The sequence below is a fragment of the Heterodontus francisci genome, chromosome 32 (assembly GCF_036365525.1).
Source record: "Heterodontus francisci isolate sHetFra1 chromosome 32, sHetFra1.hap1, whole genome shotgun sequence".
Taxonomy (NCBI): Eukaryota; Metazoa; Chordata; class Chondrichthyes; order Heterodontiformes; family Heterodontidae; genus Heterodontus; species Heterodontus francisci.
The window spans coordinates 53959164-53977971 of NC_090402.1; the positions used below are offsets into that span (position 1 = coordinate 53959164).

Sequence of the window (18808 nt, forward strand, 5' to 3'; positions counted from 1 at the left end):
CAGGAAGGAGTGTGAAATATTAGATAGGAGAGAGGAAGTATCTTTGCAAGTGGATAAATCCCCAGGCCTGTATGAAATGTATCCTAGGCTGTCAAGGGAAGCAAGGGAAGAAATAACTGAGGCTCTAACCATCATTTTCTAATCTTCTCTGGGTACAGGTGTGATTCCAGAGAACTGGAGGACAGCTTCTCAACTTTCTCTGTAACCTTCAATGATTTGTGTACATACACCCCCAGGTGTCCCTGTTCTTGCACCCCTTTTAAAATGGTACCACTTAGTTTATATTTCCTATCAGATATATAACTTCACACTTCTCTGTTAAATTTCACCTACAACGTGTCTGCCCATTTCACCAGTCGATGTCCTCCTGAACTTTGCCACTATCCTTCTCACTGTTTACTACATTTGAGTTTCGTATCATTTGCAAACTTTGAAATTATTCTGTGTCTACCCAATCCAGATCAATATATATCAAAAAGAGCAGTGGTCCTGATGCTGGCCCCAGAGGAACACCACTCTATACTTTTCTCCAGTCTGAAAAACAACCATTCATCACTTAGGAAACACTGACCGTTTTGGTGGATCCAGATGAGCGGTGACCTTTGCACTCTCATCTTCATCACTGGACAGGGTTATGTCTTTACTGGGAACCTGCGATTTCACGCTGGGACTCTGCAGCATCTGGTCATCGAGATCCAAGTCATCCTGGAATGATGCTACCATGGGATTCCCCCTCCTCTCTCCATCACTGCAGTAGAGTGCGGAAAGTAGCGATTAGTAGGTGAGTCACAGCTGTTAAACTGCTTGCACCACAAGCCAATGAACTCCGTGAATGCTCCACTCAATTCTAGCCAAGATGGTGGCAGACAGTAACTGTGCAATCACCCCACTCGTGGCCACCCCCAGATCACCACCTTTAGCTCCTCCCCGGCCCACCATGTGTAACCCCACCCCACCACTTGTACCCACTCTGTACAATGCAAATCCCACTCAGCGCTAACAGTGTCGCTCCTGTACAACACTAATCCCACTGTAATCACAGGCAGTGTATGGAGGAATTGTCATTATTTCACTTTGAGATTATCGACTATTGAAAAGATAATATATGACTAAGTGGTATAAAAGTCAGCTGTTCACATTGAAACCGCAATCCCAGTATTTCTCAGTCCCTAGGATCCTGAACTGCTCCTTCATGGTGAACGTCCAACTATGGATGTCCTGAAATTCCTACCTGTCGCTCTCCTGCCGTGCTCCACCTCTGCTTTCCTTCTGAGGAACCGTATCCTCGAGGAAGCTCTTGTCAATACCCTCTTCAGGGACAAAGTCATCAACACTCTGTGTCTTCACTTCTCCCTCAGAGGAAACTGGAAACGCTGCATCTGCACAAGAAAACTGGCTTGAGAATAGGTTCTACTTTACGGAGAAAGCTAGAAGAGAATACAGGGCAGGGAAAGCGAGGAGAGGCAACTCTGGGAAAGTTGAGCAGTTCAACAGTATTGAGGTCCTGGGAGACAATGAGTTAGAGTAGAGATAACAGGATGAGTCTTGATGGTGGAGTAACAGTCTAAAATGGGGGATTGGCAGCTAACGAGGAACAAGAAAGGGACCTTTAGAGCAGCAATGAGTCAAGTCAGAGAATGAGAGAAAGGAGGGGAGCAAGTGTGTGTGCAAAACAAAAGTGGTGGGGGGGGGGGGGGGGGAAGGGCGGGAGAAAGAAGTGGGGGTGAAGGTGGAGGCGCCGGGAGAAGGAGGGGACTCAGGCTGTGGGGTGGGACTCAGGGATGGAGAGGCTTGGAGTGGGGGGGGGGGTGGAGCACCTCGGAGTTGCGGGGAGTGAGGCCTCGGAATTGCGGGGAGTGAGGCCTCGGAGCAGGGGGCTAGAGGGGGACTGGGTTGGGGAGGGTAGAGAGGGATGAAAGGGAGAAAGGGGGTGGGGGGAGGCGGAGGTGAGACACCATTATAAATACATTATACCTGGGCTTTAAAATAATTCTTGTATAATTGACCAGAGAATCACAAGTTAACACCAACATAAACTGGGATTTGGACATAAGCCGTTTCAGTCACTCACTGCTTTGCTCCACAGTTCATTTAAAAGGAGACACAAGAAATTTAAAACTAGTGACTACACCGGTCACTGGGCTGCTTCCCAAACATCATTCATGAGGAACATATTAAAAAAAGAGGCAATTCTGCCCCTCCATTCAATTAGATCATGGCAATCTATACCTCAACTTCATTTGCCTGCATTAGTGACATCGCTCAATTGCCTTATCCAACCAAAAAATATTGATCTCAGTCTCCAAAACTCCAATTGGCCCCTCAGCATCCACAGCCTTTAGGGGAGTGTGTCTGGATTTCCACTACCTTTTGTGTGAAGAATTGCTTCCTGATTTCCTTCCAAAATGACCTGGCTCTAATTGTGATTGTGCCCTCTTTCTCCTCCACCAGATTAATGAATCCCATATACACCTCGAGTTGCTCAATATCTTACCGGGCTTGGTGGTGGGAGCTTCTGGAGTGGAGGAGGAGCCAAACAGTCGTGAGATAAAGCTGCGTTTCTGACTAACAGGTGCAGCCACAGTACTGGTGGAGGGGGAGGGCGTGCTGAGTGGTATCTCAGGGGAAGGCCCTGGCTCAGCAGGGGAAGACACTGACAGCGGGGGAGGGGACGCTGATAGAGCGGGGGGTTCTTGCACAGGAGGGTGAGGTGTTCCAGGGCTGGAGTTGGTTGTAGAAGCTGAGCTCGGGGGTACCACAGGTGATTGTGACCCAGATGATGGGCTTTGGCCATTGGTTGCCAAGGGAGAATTGAAGCCCCGATTCTTGGTATCCATCAGCTCAAGAAATCTGCAAGACACAAAGGGAACTTGAGATGAAAACACAAAATGTTGGAAAAACCAGGTCTGGAAGCATCTGTGGAGAAAGAAACAAAGTTAACCTTTCAGGTCAGTAACTTTTCATCAGGGAAGATAAGAGGCAGAACTCAACAGTCTCTAATGAAGGGACCCCTAGGATCCATGAAAATTAATTCCAAGATTAGAACATATTTCTTCCTGAACTAAGAGCTCAAGTTCTACCACAGAGTAATACAGTACCCTATAAATGAATGCAACACTCCATCCTGGTGGTGTCAAAGATCAAACTATTTAATGACATATTTTGAAAATTTAGTTACCTTTAACCCAAAGAGCCTTAAAATTGAGGATTTTTAAAAACAAAACTTCACTCCACATTCTGAAAAGGTGCATTTTGTTGCGTTCAGAACCTGCCCTGAAGTTCCTCACCAGAGTCAGAAAGTCGTGGCTTCAAGTCCCACTCCAGACCTGAGCCTGTAATCCAGGCTGACATTCCTAATGCGGTACTGAGGAAGTATTGCACTGTCGCAGGTGCCGTCTATCAGATGAGACGTTAAAACTGACACCCTGTCTCAGGTGGATGCAAAAGATCCCATGGCACAAGTTAGAAGAGTTCTCCCTGGTGTCCTGGTCAATACTTAGCCCTTACCCAACATCACAAACAGATAATCTGGTTATTATCACATTGTTGTTTGTGGGTCCTTGCTGTGAACAAATTAGCTACTCTGTTTTCTACAATACAACAGTGACTAAACTTCAAAAGTACTTCACTGGCTGTTAAGTGCTTTGAGACATTCTGAGGTCATGAAATGTGCTTTAACTATTATTTCCTTGTTTAACACAGCTGGATGCTGCTGAGCAAGGCTTTCATCCCACTTTTTCCAACTCAGCACCCAGCATTCCCTCAGTACGGCAGTAGCGTATCAGCCTGGATCATGAGTTCAAGCCTCTTGAATGGGACTTGAACCCACAATCATGTGACCTAGAGTTGAGAGTATTATCACTGAGCCACAGCTGACAGTTCAACCTTTGGGCAATGAGAGCAAAATGCTGTACTTTGGGGCCTCTTCACAATCAGATCCAGTACATGTACAAGGCACTAGTGTACCTTCACTACCTGTTTGCTTTTACAATTACACTCTGCAAAGAATTCTTGGCGCCATATTATGATGGTCATGTTATGAGCACCGATTAATCAGGGAATACTTCAAAGAACCCTCTCCAGGGATGCCCTCAGAGCTTTGATCAGATGTTCATACAATTCCAGAGCGTCTTGGCGAGGACTACACCAAATACACAAGAAAAACAGGATCATCATCAATAACAACTAGCATTTTTATACCGGCTTCAAAGTAGTAAAAAGTCCTAGGCACTTCACAGGCAGATTAACAAACAGAATTTCTCACTGGGCCATAGGAGTTATTAGGTCAGATGACCAAAAACTTGGTAGTAAGAGGCAGGTTGAAGCCTATTAGGGACCAAAAGGGTGATATGTGCTGAGAAGTACAGGGCAAGGCTGGAACATTTAATAAGTACTTTGTATTAGTGTTTACTAATAAAGAGGATGCTGACAAAATACAATAGAAGTGGAGATGGTAGAGGTAATGGATACAGTGAAAACTGATAGGCAGGATCTACTGGAAAGGCTGACTATGCTTAGAGTGGATAAGTCGCCTGGTCCAGATGGCTTGCATTGCGGGTTGCTAAGGGAAGTAGGAGTGGAGATAGCGGAAGGGCTTGACATAATCTTCCAATCTTCCCTAGATAAGGGGAAGGTGCCAGAGGATTGGAAGGTGGCAAATGTGATACCCTTGTTGAAGAAAGGGTGTAAGGACTTTCCTAGTAACTATAGATTGGTCAGTTTAACATTGATTGTTTGTAATATTTTAGAAACAATCATCAGGGGGAAAAAAAAATCAACAGGCACTTGGAGAGGTTTAAGTTAATTAAGGATAGCCAGCATGGATTTGTAAAAGGCAGATTGTGTTTGACTAATCTAATTGAATTTTTTGATGAAGTAACAGAGAACATTGATGAAGGGAATGCAGTGGATGTTGTTCATGTGGATTTTAAGAAAGTGTTTGACAAAGTGCCACATAAAAGGCTGGTTAACAACACTGAGGCTCATAGAATAGGAAGGTCGGTGTCAACTTGGATAAATAATTGGCTTAAGGGCAGAAAACAGCGAGTCATGATAAATGGATGTTTTCCAGACTAAAGGGTGGTAGACAACAGTGTTCCCCAGGTTCAGTGCTGGGACCACTGCTTTTTTGATATATATATATATATAAATGACTTGGATAGTAGAATACAGAGTAAAATCTCAAAATTTGCCAATGGTGCTAAACTTGGGAGTGAGGATGACACTAATCGACTGTAATGTAGATGTAGATAGGCTAGCTGAATGGGCAGACAAGTGGCAGATGGAATTTAATACTGACAAGTGTGAGGTGATGCATTTTGGTAGAAGGGATAGGGTGAGGCAATATATACTTAATGGTGCAGTTGTAAAGAGTGTGCAGGAACAGAGGGCTCTGTTGATTCATCTGTATAGATCTTTGAATGTGTCGAGACATATTGAGAGAGCAGAGCGTATTGGATCTTGGGTTTCACAAATAGAGGAATAAAGTACAAAAGCAGGCAAGTTATTGCTGAAACTTTATAAAGCTCTGGTTAGGCCACAATGAGTAGGGAGTCTAGTTCCGGTTGCAACATTTCAGGAAGGAAGTGAAGGTATCCGAGAGGGTGCAGAGGAGATTTACCAGAATGGTTCCAGGGATGAGGGAGTTTAGATTAGGTTAGAGAAGTTGGGGTTGTTCTCCTTGCAGCAGGAGATTTTGGGGAAATTTAATAGCGGCATCCTAGATTTTGAAAAGTTTAGATAAGGTCGACAAGGAAGAGCTGTTCCCATTAGCTGATGGTACAAGGTCTAGGAACACAGATTTAATGTTTTGGGCAAGAGATGCGGGGGGGGGATGTGAGAAAAAACTTTTTTTTTTAACAGAGCGAGTGGTAATAACCTGATGAGCGGAATTTGGTGCTCAATACAATACAGACAGCAGAGTTTTGATTGAACTGAAGATTACAGAGGGTGGAATTCTGGAGGCTAACTAGGAAAGCACTGTTAGGCATCACTGTCCCCTTCCCACAAGTACCTGCTGCCCTTTGTTCGTATCAATTTATTTCACGGTTTTACTTTCACCTCCACCAGTTTTAACCTTAAACAGGTTACTGTGATGCACCTTGACAAAGGATTTCAGCAAGTTCAGATAAATCAATCACAGGCATCATTTGCTAAAAACGGTTAGCGCACTTGGTCAGAGAGGTCTTTCACCTGAGGAAGTATTGGCTGAAATTTACTAGGTTCACATCTGGAGAATCCTCGATTTTGTTCCTGATAATTGGTTCCATTGTATTTCCTGGCACTGATGGTCCTGAATATGGGTAACATGTTCACGGCTCTCACTGCTTAGCCAACATGCCTGACCCTCTCAAAACTGCCATTATCACCCTCTCCAAGGTCCACTGAACATATCAGCACACTTCACTCATGCTAATTGCCCCTAAACCCTGTAGGTGTTGGATATGGCTCAATTCATAACATTCGTGCTCCTGATTCACAGATTTGAGCAGAAATTCTAAGCTGACACCCCAGTGCAGTACTGAGGGAGTGCTGTACTGTCGGAGATGCCATCTTTCAGATGAAACATTAATACTAGGCCCCATCTGCCCTTTCAGTGCCCATGGCACTACTGAAGAGAGAGTAGGAAAGTTCTTCCCATAAGGTTGAGGTCATCCAAAACATAGTGCCAGTTTTGATACAGGCAGCAAAGCCCAGTTCACCCAACATCCTCGTGCTCGCTGTCCTACATTGTTAAACAACGCACTGATTTTTAAATTCTTGTCCTTGTTTTCAATTCCCTCCAAGGCCTTGCCTCCTCCCTATCTCTGTAATCTCCTCCAGTCCCGCTCCTCCAATACTGGCCTCTTGAGCATCCCCAATTTTAATTGCTCCACCACTGGCACCCGTGAATTCAAGTTCCAAGGCCCTAAACTCGAATTCCCCCAAGATCTCTTCATCACTCTCTCCTCCCTAAAGACGCTCCATAAAACCTACCTCTCTGACCAAGCTTTTGGTTATCTGTCTTAATATCTCATGTGGTTTGATTATGCCCATGTGAATTTTTACTATGTTAAGGCGTTACTTAAGTTGTTCTTGTTGTTGTGTCCTGGCCAATATTTATCCCACAACCATATCACTAAAAACAGATTAATTCAATCTCTTCACATTGCTATCTGTGGGATCTTGTTGTGCGCAATAATGGTAGCCGCATTTCCTACATCACAACAGTGACTACACTTCAAAGTACTTGCTTGGTTGTAAGGTGCTTTGGGATGTATCCTGAGGCAGCGACAGGCATTATAGAAATGCAAATTCTTTCTTCAGCCAGGCCTCCACCCTGTTTATAGCAACGAGATCCCCATACCGAACCCACTGAAAATATAGTCAGTGAATGTGCTTACGACATGTTATCCCTCCTTCTCCTCCTCCACCTATCCAGTATTTGATGTGAACAGCTTGCCATTCTCCTTTATTCTCACTCCTCTGATCATCCAACTCCATTTGACTGTCCTCACATGGTCCAATTTCTAGTTCAAACAGAACATCCCCAGCAAAAGCTTCTCTTCCCACCTCCATACAGGCACTTCCACAGCTGCTCAAGGATTTATTCCAAGATCCCTTCTCTGCTCCATCTACACATCAACGTCTGGTGACATCATACAATGGCACAAGAGTCACTTGCTGTTTGCTTTAATACTTAGCTTTAGATCTCCATCACTGCCCCTAACCACCTCTGTACTGACATAGCTGATGCATATTGTTCATTTGACATGAAGCAGATCATTCAGAATTTCCTGCAAATGAATATCACAATGGCCATTGTTCGGAGCCCCACCACAAACCTCCCTCCCTACTCACTCCGTTCCCTTTCATGGCTCAGGCTATGCAAAACCTTGCCATCCTGTGAGACCCAGAGCTGAGCTTCAAACCACATCTCAACACTCCATCATTAGTACTAATTACTTCCAAGCACACCCCTCCCTCACACTCACGAAAACTCTTATATGCGTGCTTTCATTTCTCCATAAATTCAGTGAGGTTAGAATGTGACAGGTAGCTGAAGACAAGACATTTTTCAATCCTTATCCTCATCTTCAAATGCTCTTACTCCAACCCTACCTCCGCACTGCCTCTCAGCATTGTATCTGATCCTCCAGCCTTAGCACCTCTGACTCCAATCTCCTGTGCATCTCCCCTTCTCTTCACTTTATGACTCGTGGCAAAGTCTTTAGCTGGCTCTGTTCTACTCTCAAACTCCCTCCCTGAACTGCTCCATCTCTCCACCTTCACAACTCTTCTTTAAACTCAGCTTTTGATCACATCTTTTACCTTTTCCCTTTAATGGTACTTCTCACTGTGCCCTTTTCCCAAAGTAGCCTGGGATGCTTTTTCTACATTAACTAACCAGTATAAATGCAAGTAGTTCTTTCCAACGGAGTGGGATTTCCTCAGTATTCAATGGCTTTACCACAACAATTTTTAGCACCGATCCCATTCTTTGTATCTCTCAGAAAACTGAGAGAAATAGCTTCAGGGATGTTTGTTTTAGCCTGTATGCAACTTCTGTTCTTGGAGTCACTTATCATTAAGTGTCATATAGAGTTATACAGCACAGAAACAGGCCCTTCGGCCCATTGTGTCTATGTCAGCCATCAAGCACTTAACTACTCTAGGCCCATTTTCCAGCATTTGGCCCATAGCCTTGTATGCTATGGCGTTTCAAGTGCTCATCTAAATACTTCTTAAATGTTGTGAGGGTTCCTGCCTCTACCACCCCTTCAGGCAGTGCATTTCAGATTTCAACCACTATCTGGGTGAAAAACATTTTCCTCAAATCCCCTCTAAACCTCCTGCCCCTTACCTTAAATCTATGGCCTCTGGTTATTGACACCTCTGCGAAGGGAAAAAGTCTCTTCCTATCTAACCTATCAATGCCCCTCATAATTTTGTATACCTCAATCATGTCCCCCCTCATCCTCCTCTGTTCTAAGGAAAACAACCCTAGCCTTTTCAGTCTCTCTTCATAGCTGAAATGCTTCAGCCCAGGCAGCATCTTGATGAATCTCCTCTGCACCCTCTCCAGTGCAATCACATCCTTCCTATAGTGTGGTGCCCAGAACTGTACACAGTACTCCAGCTGTGGCCTAACTAGCATTTTATACAGCTCCATCATAACCTCCCTGCTCTTATATTCTATGCCTCAGCTAATCAGAATCACAGAATAATACAATGCAGAAGAGGCCCTTCGGCCCATCGAGTCTGTACCGATGCATTAAAACACCTGACCTATCTACCTAATCCCATTTGCCAGCACTTGGCCCATAGCCTTGAATGTTATGACATGCCAAGTGCTCATCCAGGTACTTTTTAAAGGATGTGAGGCAACCCCCCTCTACCACCCTCCCAGGCAGTGCATTCCAGACCGTCACCACCCTCTGGGTAAAAAAGTTTTTCCTCAGATCCCCCTTAAACCTCCCGCCCCTCACCTTAAACTTGTGACCCCTCGTAACTGACCCTTCAACTAAGGGGAACAGCTGCTCCCTATCCACCCTGTCCATGCCCCTCATAATCTTGTACACCTCGATCAGGTCACCTCTCAGTCTTCTCTGCTCCAGTGAAAACAACCCAAGCCTATCCAACCTCTCTTCATAGCTTAAACGTTCCATCCCTGGCAACATCCTGGTGAATCGCCTCTGCACCCCCTCCAATGCAGGTAATAAAGGCAAGTATCCCATGTGCCTACCTAACCACCTTATCTACCTGTGCTGCTGCCTTCAGTGATCTATGGACAAGTACACCAAGGTCCCTCTGACCTTCTGTACTTCCCTAGGGTCCTACCATCCATTGGATATTTCCTTGCCTTGTTAGTCCTCCCAAAATGGATCACCTCACACTTCACAGGATTAAATTCCATTTGCCAAAGTTCCACCAATCTTACCAGCCCACCTATATTGTCCTGTAATCTAAGGCTTTCCTCCTCACTATGTAAGTGGTGTGAGCTTCAATTACGCACTGGGTAACGAAGAAGTCAAGTGTTACATTTCTGAACTCGAGCACTCACACATATGGCTGTTTTAATTCACATTAGCTCCAGAAGGGATTTGTGGACTCCAACCAATATAACAAGGAAAATGAGATCAAAATTCTACCTTTGATACAGAATAGCAAAAGGCAAGTCAATCTAGAGAAACTCCACATGGCTTTACAGCTAACATTCACTGATATGAGCCTCAAACAAATTTGCGATGATTCCACCCACCTGGTCAATCATATAACTGAAGAAGTGATAAAGAGTTACAACTTAACATGGGACAAGGATTGAGTCTCCAGCAGCTCCAAATTCCTAATCAAATTGCAGGCCCGTGTCCTTATGAAATGTGCAGGGCATTAACAAGCCAGTGGAGGATAAACTGCAGAGCACCCCCTCGGTATAGCTCTGAGCACTCAGCTTCTGCCGAGAAGCTCGGTGTTGCAGGATTGGAACTAGCTGCAGGACTGAAAGGTGACTGCTGATTGGAAAACTAATCTCATGTGCAGCCTCTCATCAAACGTTACAATGGCTTCAAATAAATAAATTATAGGCCAGGCTTTAGGGATTCAATATCAGGGATACTGGCCTTCTCTTACAGGAGATAACTGATCTGTGATCATTATGATCTCACTGATGATGATCCTCATATCTGCTATCAAACAGTCAATGTTGAAAGGCGATGCCTCACATCATATGACCAACTGAAAATTATGTTTCCTTATACAAGGACTATAACTTGATCAAGAACAAGAAAAATCCATTCAGCACATCCCTGTAGTTCTCCACAGCCTACCTGAGACTTCTTTGTGGAAGTAGGAAGCAAAATGAATAAAGGGTAACTTGTAGGTGTCGTGTACTTGGATTCCCAAAGGGCATTTGATAAGGTGCCACATCAAAGGTTACTACACAATATAAGAGCTCATGGTGCAGGGGCTAACACATTTGCATGGATAAAGGACTAGTTAGCATGGACAAATGCGGGTTAATTAAAGAAAGCCAGCATGGGTTTCTTAAGGAAAAATCATGTTTAACTAACATGCTGGAGTTTTTTTGAGGAGGTAACAGAGAGGGTTGATGACAGCAATGCTGTTGATGTGGTATACATGGACTTTCAAAAGGCGTTTAATACAGTGCCACAACAGACTTGCGAGCAAGGTTGTAGCTCATGGAATAAAAGGGATGGGAGCAACATGGATGCGGAATTGGCTGAGTGACAGGAAACAAAGAGCAGTGGTTAGTGGATGTTTTTCGGGCTGGAGGAAGGTTTGTAGTGGAGTTCCCCAAGGATCAGTGTTGGGACCCTTGCTTTTCCTGATGTATGTTAATGATGTCGAGCTTGGTACAAGGCACAATTTCAAAGTCTGCGGATAATACAAAACTTGGATGCATTGTGAACTGTGAGGAGGATAGTGTAGAACTGTAAAAGGACATAGACAAGCTGGTGGAATAGGCAAATAGGTGACAGATGAAGTTCAATGCAGAAAAATGCAAAATGATTCATTTTGGTAGGAAGAACACGGAGAATCAAAATAAAGGGTACAATTCTAATGCAGGTACAGGAGCAGAGGGACCTGGGTGTATATGTGTATAAGTCATTGAAGGTAGCAGGACAGGTTGAAAGTGCAGTTAATAAAACTTACAGTATCCTGAGCTTTATTAATAGAGGCAAAGAGTACAAGAGCAAGGAAGTTATGTTGAATCTACACAAGACACTAGTTTGACCTCAGCTGGAGTACTGTGTCCAGTTCTGGGCGTCGCACTTTAGGAAAGACGTGAGGGCATTGGAGAGAGTAAAGAAGATTCTTGTGAATGGTTCCAGGGGTGAGGAACTTCAGTTATGAAGATAGATTGGAGAAGTTGAGACTGTTTTCCTTGGAGAAGAGAAGGCTGAGAGGTGATTTGATTGAGGTATTCAAAATCCATGAGGGGTCTGGACAGAGTATATAGGGAGAAACTGTTCCCACTCGTGAAAGGATCGAGAACGAGAGGGCACAGATTTAAAGTAATGGGTAAGAGAAACAAAAGCGACATGAGGAAAAACCTTTTCACACAGCGAGTGGTTAAGGTCTGGAATGCATTGCCTGAGAACGTGGCGAAGGCAGGTTCAATTGAAGCATTCAAAAGGGAATTAGACAGTTACGTGAAAAGGAAAAATGCAGGGTATGGGGAGAAGTCAGGGGAATTACACTAGGTGAATTGTTTTTTTGGAGACCTGGTGCAGACACAATGGGCCGAATGGCTGCCTTCTGCCCTGCAATAATTCTGTGATTCTAACAGGAAAACAGTGAGTAGGGATCAATGGGTCATTTTCAGGTTGGCAAGCTGTAACTAGTGGAGTGCCACAGGGATCAGTGCTGGGGGCCTCAACTATTTGCAATCTATATAAATGACTTGGATGAAGGGACAGAATGCATGGTTGCTAAATTTGCTGATGGATCAGAGAGTAAGTTGTGAAGAGGACATAGAAAGTCTGCAAAGGGATTTAGATACGTTAAGTGAGTGGGCAAAAATTTGGCAGCTGGAGTATAATGTGGGAAAAAGTGAACTTGTCCACTTTGGTAGGAAGAATAGAAAAGCTGAATATTAACTAAATGGAGAGAGACTGCAGAACTCTGCAGTACAGAGGGATCTGGGTGTCCTTGTACATGAATCACAAAAAGTTAGTATGGAGGTACAGCAAGCTCTTAGGAAGGCAAATAGAATGTTGTTGTTTTATTGCAAGGGGAATGGAATATAAAAGTAGGAAGTTCTGCTGCAGTGGTACAGGGTGTTGGTGAGACCACATCTCGAGTACTGCGCACAGTTTGGTCTCCTTACTTAAGAAAGGATATAATTGCATTAGCAGTTCAGAGAAGGTTCACTCGACTGATTGCTGGGATGAAGGGGTTATTTTATGAGGAAAGGTCATGCTTCTTTCCATTGGGGTTTAGAAGAATGAGAAGTGATCTTATTGAAGCATACAAGATCCTGAGGGGACTGGACAGGGTGGATGTTGAAAGGAAGCTTCCCCTTATGCGTGAGACTAGAACTAGGGGACAGTGTTTAGAAATAAGGGGTCTCCCATTTAAGATGGATATGAAGCAAATTTTTTTCTCTGAGGGTCATTAGTTTGTGGAATTCTCTTCCCCAGAGAGCAGTGGGGGCTGGGTCATTGAATAATTTTAAGGCTGAGCTAGATAAATTCTTGATTGACAAGGGAGTCAAAGGTTATAGGGGGTGGTCAGGAAAGTAGAATTAAGGCCACAATCAGCCATGATCATATCAAATTGCAGAGCAGGCTCGAGGGGCCAAATGGCCTAGTCCTGCTCCTAATTTGTATTTTCTTACTACGTAACCCAGACTCCTTCACCAGGACCCCCTATCATCTCAAGACTCAATACACCAGTACAGTGTACACAGGGTGGGCGATGACCCTCAGTCGCGGTGTACACAGGGTGGGCGATGACCCTCAGTCGCGGTGTACACAGGGTGGGCGATGACCCTCAGTCGCGGTGTACACAGGGTGGGCGATGACCCTCAGTCGCGGTGTACACAGGGTGGGCGATGACCCTCAGTCACGGTGTACACAGGGTGGGCGATGACCCTCAGTCACGGTGTACACAGGGTGGGCGATGACCCTCAGTCGCGGTGTACACAGGGTGGGCGATGACCCTCAGTCGCGGTGTACACAGGGTGGGCGATGACCCTCAGTCGCGGTGTACACAGGGTGGGCGATGACCCTCAGTCGCGGTGTACACAGGGTGGGCGATGACCCTCAGTCGCGGTGTACACAGGGTGGGCGATGACCCTCAGTCGCGGTGTACACAGGGTGGGCGATGACCCTCAGTCGCGGTGTACACAGGGTGGGCGATGACCCTCAGTCGCGGTGTACTCAGGGTGGGCGATGACCCTCAGTCGCGGTGTACTCAGGGTGGGCGATGACCCTCAGTCGCGGTGTACACAGGGTGGGCGATGACCCTCAGTCACGGTGTACACAGGGTGGGCGATGACCCTCAGTCACGGTGTACACAGGGTGGGCGATGACCCTCAGTCACGGTGTACACAGGGTGGGCGATGACCCTCAGTCACGGTGTACACAGGGTGGGCGATGACCCTCAGTCACGGTGTACACAGGGTGGGCGATGACCCTCAGTCACGGTGTACACAGGGTGGGTGATGACCCTCAGTTACTGTTATGCCTGGAATTCATCTTTGATCACTTTTGAGGGTTGAAGGGGGATTTCCCAGAATATCTTTCCCCATGAATTGGTCTGGAGTTCATTATCGGCTTTCATGTCTTTCCCAGAAGATTACAGGGCTGCTAGATGGTGGGTAATGTTGAGTCATCCTCCTTAGTTACATGGCTGAATGGGAAAGCCTTGCTGGACCAGCTGGTCTTTGCAAACATTCATATGACTTTTCCTTTCTCCCCCTTTCTACTTCCTGTCTAACACTCTCATTATTAATAGACACTTCTTAACCACCTGACACGTAATGCCTGTGTTACTTCCCTAACTTTACTGAGTATCTTTCTCTAAATATAGCCACTCCTTACACCCCTGCTCCATAACATGCTGTATGTTCTCCACCTTCAGCTAACCCCACTCAGTTCCCTATCCCATTGCTCCAGTATTTTGGTCTCAGACTATAATTCTTTCCTGATTACCAATCGCACTCTCTGGCTGACTGCCCTCTCCTTCTGCAACCAATGCTCATCACCACCTTGTCTAACCTGCTCACCTCTGACAAATGGTGCATATGGCAGGACACACAAACCTTCCATTTCCTTATGTGACTCAAGTCCCAATCTATTGGAATATCCCTGCACTCCATCCCTCGGCATGGAATTCTGTCACTTATGGTGAAACGTTTCCACATGTGTCCTGCTGTGTGCCAGACTTCGAAGGGGTTGGGGGAGAGGAGGAGGAAATCAATGGACAGTGATGATAATTCAGTCACTGTGTCTTCCACTGCTAGCAATATAACAGGTGACCCCAGAACCTGCTGAGAAGCTAAAACAAAGCAATTTTAGTATTCGACAAGTCAATCCCTTAAGTCATCTTTATTTCCCATTGAACACAAGTTTATATTTATTTTTTATCAATACCAGCTGTAGTGGCATTCAGTGGACTTTCTAAAGAAAGTTCTAAAAAAATGTTATTTTTTTTTTTAAAACCCTCAAATAGCTACCTTGTAAGGTTAGTACTACAAAGTTTTTTTTTTAATTAGTGCAATTTATTAATAATTACTAATTAGAATAGGCTGTGAGTTGTGTGTGAGGGATTTCACAGACTAGGGGAAAGGGGTGCTCTTTGTAGTCTTTCTTTTCTACCTTTTCAGACTCCACGGTACAGGTGAAGGAGCTGATTGGCAAGTAATTGGTAAGTTATTCCACTTATTACACTAGCAATAACTAGTTTGTAAAGCTAAGTAATGGCAGGGCAGCTCGGCCAAGCAGAACGTGACTCCTGTGGCATGTGGAAAGTCGAGGACTCATCATGTGTCCTTGACAAACACATCTACAGGAAGTGTCACTGCTGCAGAAGCTTGAGCTCCGAGTTTTGGAACACGAGTGGCAGCTGGAGTCACTGTGGTACATCAGGAGGCAGAGGACTACGTGGATAGCACGTGTCAGAAGGTAGTCACTCTGGAGCTTGAGAGAGCACAGGCAGAGAGGGACTAAGTGGCTGCCAGACAGACAAGAAGGACAAGGCAGGTAGTGCAGGAGACCCCAGAGGGCATCGCACTTTCTAACCGGTATTCAGTTCTGAGTACCAATGGGAGAGAGGGTTCCTCTGGAGAGTGCAGCGAGTGTCATGACCAGAGCACTATGGGTGACTCAGCTGTGCAGGGAGGGAGCAGAAAGGACAAGAGAGCAATCGTGGTAGGGGATTCTATAGTTAGGGGAACAGATAGGCGTTTCTGTGCTCGCAGATATGATTCCAGGATGGTATGTTGCCTCCCTGGTACATGGATCATGGATATCACTGAGCAGCTAGAGAACACAGCCAGAGGTCATGGTCCACATTGGTACCAACGATATAGGAAGAAAGAGGGATGAGGTCTTGCAGGCAGAGTTTAGGGAGTTAGGAACGAGATTAGCAAGCACGACCTCAAAGGTAGTAATCTCTGGATTTCTCCCAAGGCCACGTGCTACTGAGTATAGAAATAGGAAAACACACCAGATGAAGGCATGGCTGGAGAGATGATGCAGGAGGGAGGGCTTCAGATTTCTGGGGCATTGGGACCGGCTCTGCGGAAGGTGGGACCTGTACAAGCTGGACGGTCTACTCCTGAACAGAACTGGGACAAATATCCTTGCAAGAAGGTTTGCTACTGCTGTTGGGGATGGTAACCTGAGCGCAGTCTTAGACAGGATAATTTCAGGGCAGGGAACAGGAGGCAGAAAATTAGTGAATGACTCTGAAAGACAGAAGAGGCAAAGGTTAAAAAGTGTACAGCACAGGAACTTGGCAGTGTTAAAAGGTATTTATTTAAATGCAAGGAATATAGTAAATAAAGCCGATGAGCTGAGGACACAGATAGACACATGGCAACACTATATCATTGCTATAACGGAAAATTGGCTTAAAGAGGGGCAAGAATGGCAGCTCAACTTCCCTGGATATAGCGTTTTCAGGCAGGATAGAGAGGGAGATAAAAAGGAGGGGGTGTAGTATTATTATTTAAGGAATCAATCGAGGCCATATGGGTGGAGCTCAGAAATAAAAAAAGGGAAAGCCACACTACTAGGAGTGTACTATAGACCCCCAAATAGAGAGAGGGTGATAGAAGAATATGTAGGCAGATTTCTGAGTACAGAAACTATAGGGTAATAATAGTTGGGGATTTCAACCACCCCAATATCAAGTGGGATAGAAACAGTGTGAAGGGCACAGAGGGGATAAAATTCTTGAACTGTGTTCAAGAAAACTTTTTTAGCCAGCACGTAACAAGCCCAATGACAGGGGGCGCAATTCTAGATGTAGTCTTCAGTAATTAAGCTGGGCAAGTATGTGAAGTAGCAGTGGGTGACCATTTTGGAGATAGTGACCATAATACAGTTAGTTTTAGCATAATCATGGAAAAGGACAAAAATAAAACAGGAGTAAAGGTTCTAAATTGGGGGAAGGCAAATTTTACGAAACTGAGAGGAGACTTGGCCAAAATGGACTGGATACAGATACTTGAAGGAAACTCAGTGGCAAACCAGTGGGAGGCATTCAAAAGTAAGATACTACAGGAACAGTGTAGGCATATCCCCACAAAGATAAAGGATGGTACTGCCAAATCTAGAAGCATACAGGGTAAGTTACAGCAGAAAAAGAAAGCTAATGACGATCACAGAAATCTTAACACTTTAGAAAGCCTAGAGGAGTACAGAAAGTACAGGGGTGAAGTAAAAGAGGAAATTAGAAAAGCAAAGAGAGGACATGAAAAATTATTGGCAGGTAAGATCAAGGAAAACCCGAAGATGTTTTATCAGTACATTAAGAGCAAGAGGATAACTAAGGAAAGGGTAGGGCCTATCAGAGATGTACAAGGGAACTTACGCACGGATGCAGAAGATGTGGGCAGGGTTCTTAATGATTTTATTGTCTCTTTCTTGACAAAGGAGAGGGTTGATGCAGACACTGTAGTTGAAGAGGAGGAGTGTACAATATTAGCAACGATAAGCATAATGAGATAGGACGTACTAGAGGGTCTGGCATCCTTGAAAAAGTGGATAAATCGCCAGGGCTGGATGGATTGCATCCCAGGTTGTTAAAGGAAGCCAGGGAGGAAATAGCAGATGCGCTGAGGATCATCTTCAAATCCTCACTAGATACAGGCAAGGTCCCAGATGATTGGAGGTCTGCGAACATTGTACCATTGTTTAAAAAGGGTGCGAGGGATAGGCCAAATAATTATAGGCCAGTCAGTCTGATGGTGGTGGGTAAATTGTTAGAATCAATTTTGAGGGACAGGATAAACTGCCACTTAGAAAGACATGGATTAATTAGGGATAGTCAGCATGGATTTGTTAGGGGAAGGTCATGTCTTACTAACTTAATTGAGTTTTTTGAGGAAGTAACAAGGAGGATTGATGAGGGTAGTGCAGAAGATGTGTTCTACATGGATTTTAGTAAGGCATTTGACAAGGTCCCACATGGCAGACTAGTCAATAAAGTAAAAGCCCATGGGATACAAGAGAATTGGCTCAGGGCCAGGAAACAAAGGGTAGTAATCGACGGATGTTTTTGCGAATGGAAAGTGGTTTCCAGTGGCGTTCCTCAGGGCTGGGTCCCTTGCTGTTTGTCGTATATATTCATGATTTGGACTCAAACGTGGGGGACATGATTGGGAAATTTGCTGATGACACAATAATTGGCTGTGTAGTTGATAATGAAGAGTATAGCCATACGCTTCAGAATGATAGCAATGGTTTGGTTGAGTGGGCGGAAAACTGGCAAATGGATTTCAATCTAGAGAAGGATAAGGTAATACATTTGGGGAGGGCAAATAAAGCGAGGGAATACACAATAAACGGGAGGATATTGAGAGGGGTAGGAAAGTGAGAGACCTTGGAGTGCATGTCCACAGGTCCCTGAAAGTGGCAGGACAGGTAGATAGAGTGATGAAGATGGCATATGGAATGCTTTCCTTTACTGGCCAAGGTATAGAATACAAAAGCAGGGATGTAATGCTGGAACTGTATAAAATGCTGGTTAGGCCACAGCTGGAGTATTTCATACAGTTCTGGTCACCACATTACAGGAAGGACATAATTGCTCTGGAGAGAGTACAGAGGAGATTTACAAGAATGTTACCAGGGCT

General features: G+C 44.9%; 1 protein-coding gene across 5 annotated transcripts in view; it reads right to left on the minus strand.

Moving 5' to 3' along the window:
• Positions 1-18808, minus strand: part of LOC137347815 (rab-like protein 6) — a 147847-nt gene that overhangs the window by 25094 nt on the left and 103945 nt on the right. For 4 of the 5 annotated variants that reach the window (XM_068012832.1, XM_068012829.1, XM_068012831.1 and 1 more), the window contains exons 10-12: positions 2495-2869; positions 1232-1379; positions 572-748 (exon numbers count right to left, since the gene is read on the minus strand). In XM_068012832.1, coding sequence (XP_067868933.1) covers positions 572-748; positions 1232-1379; positions 2495-2869 — 700 coding nt within the window. The remainder of the gene's footprint in view (positions 1-571; positions 749-1231; positions 1380-2494; positions 2870-18808) is intronic. The other variant, XM_068012830.1, reaches the window with a different exon arrangement.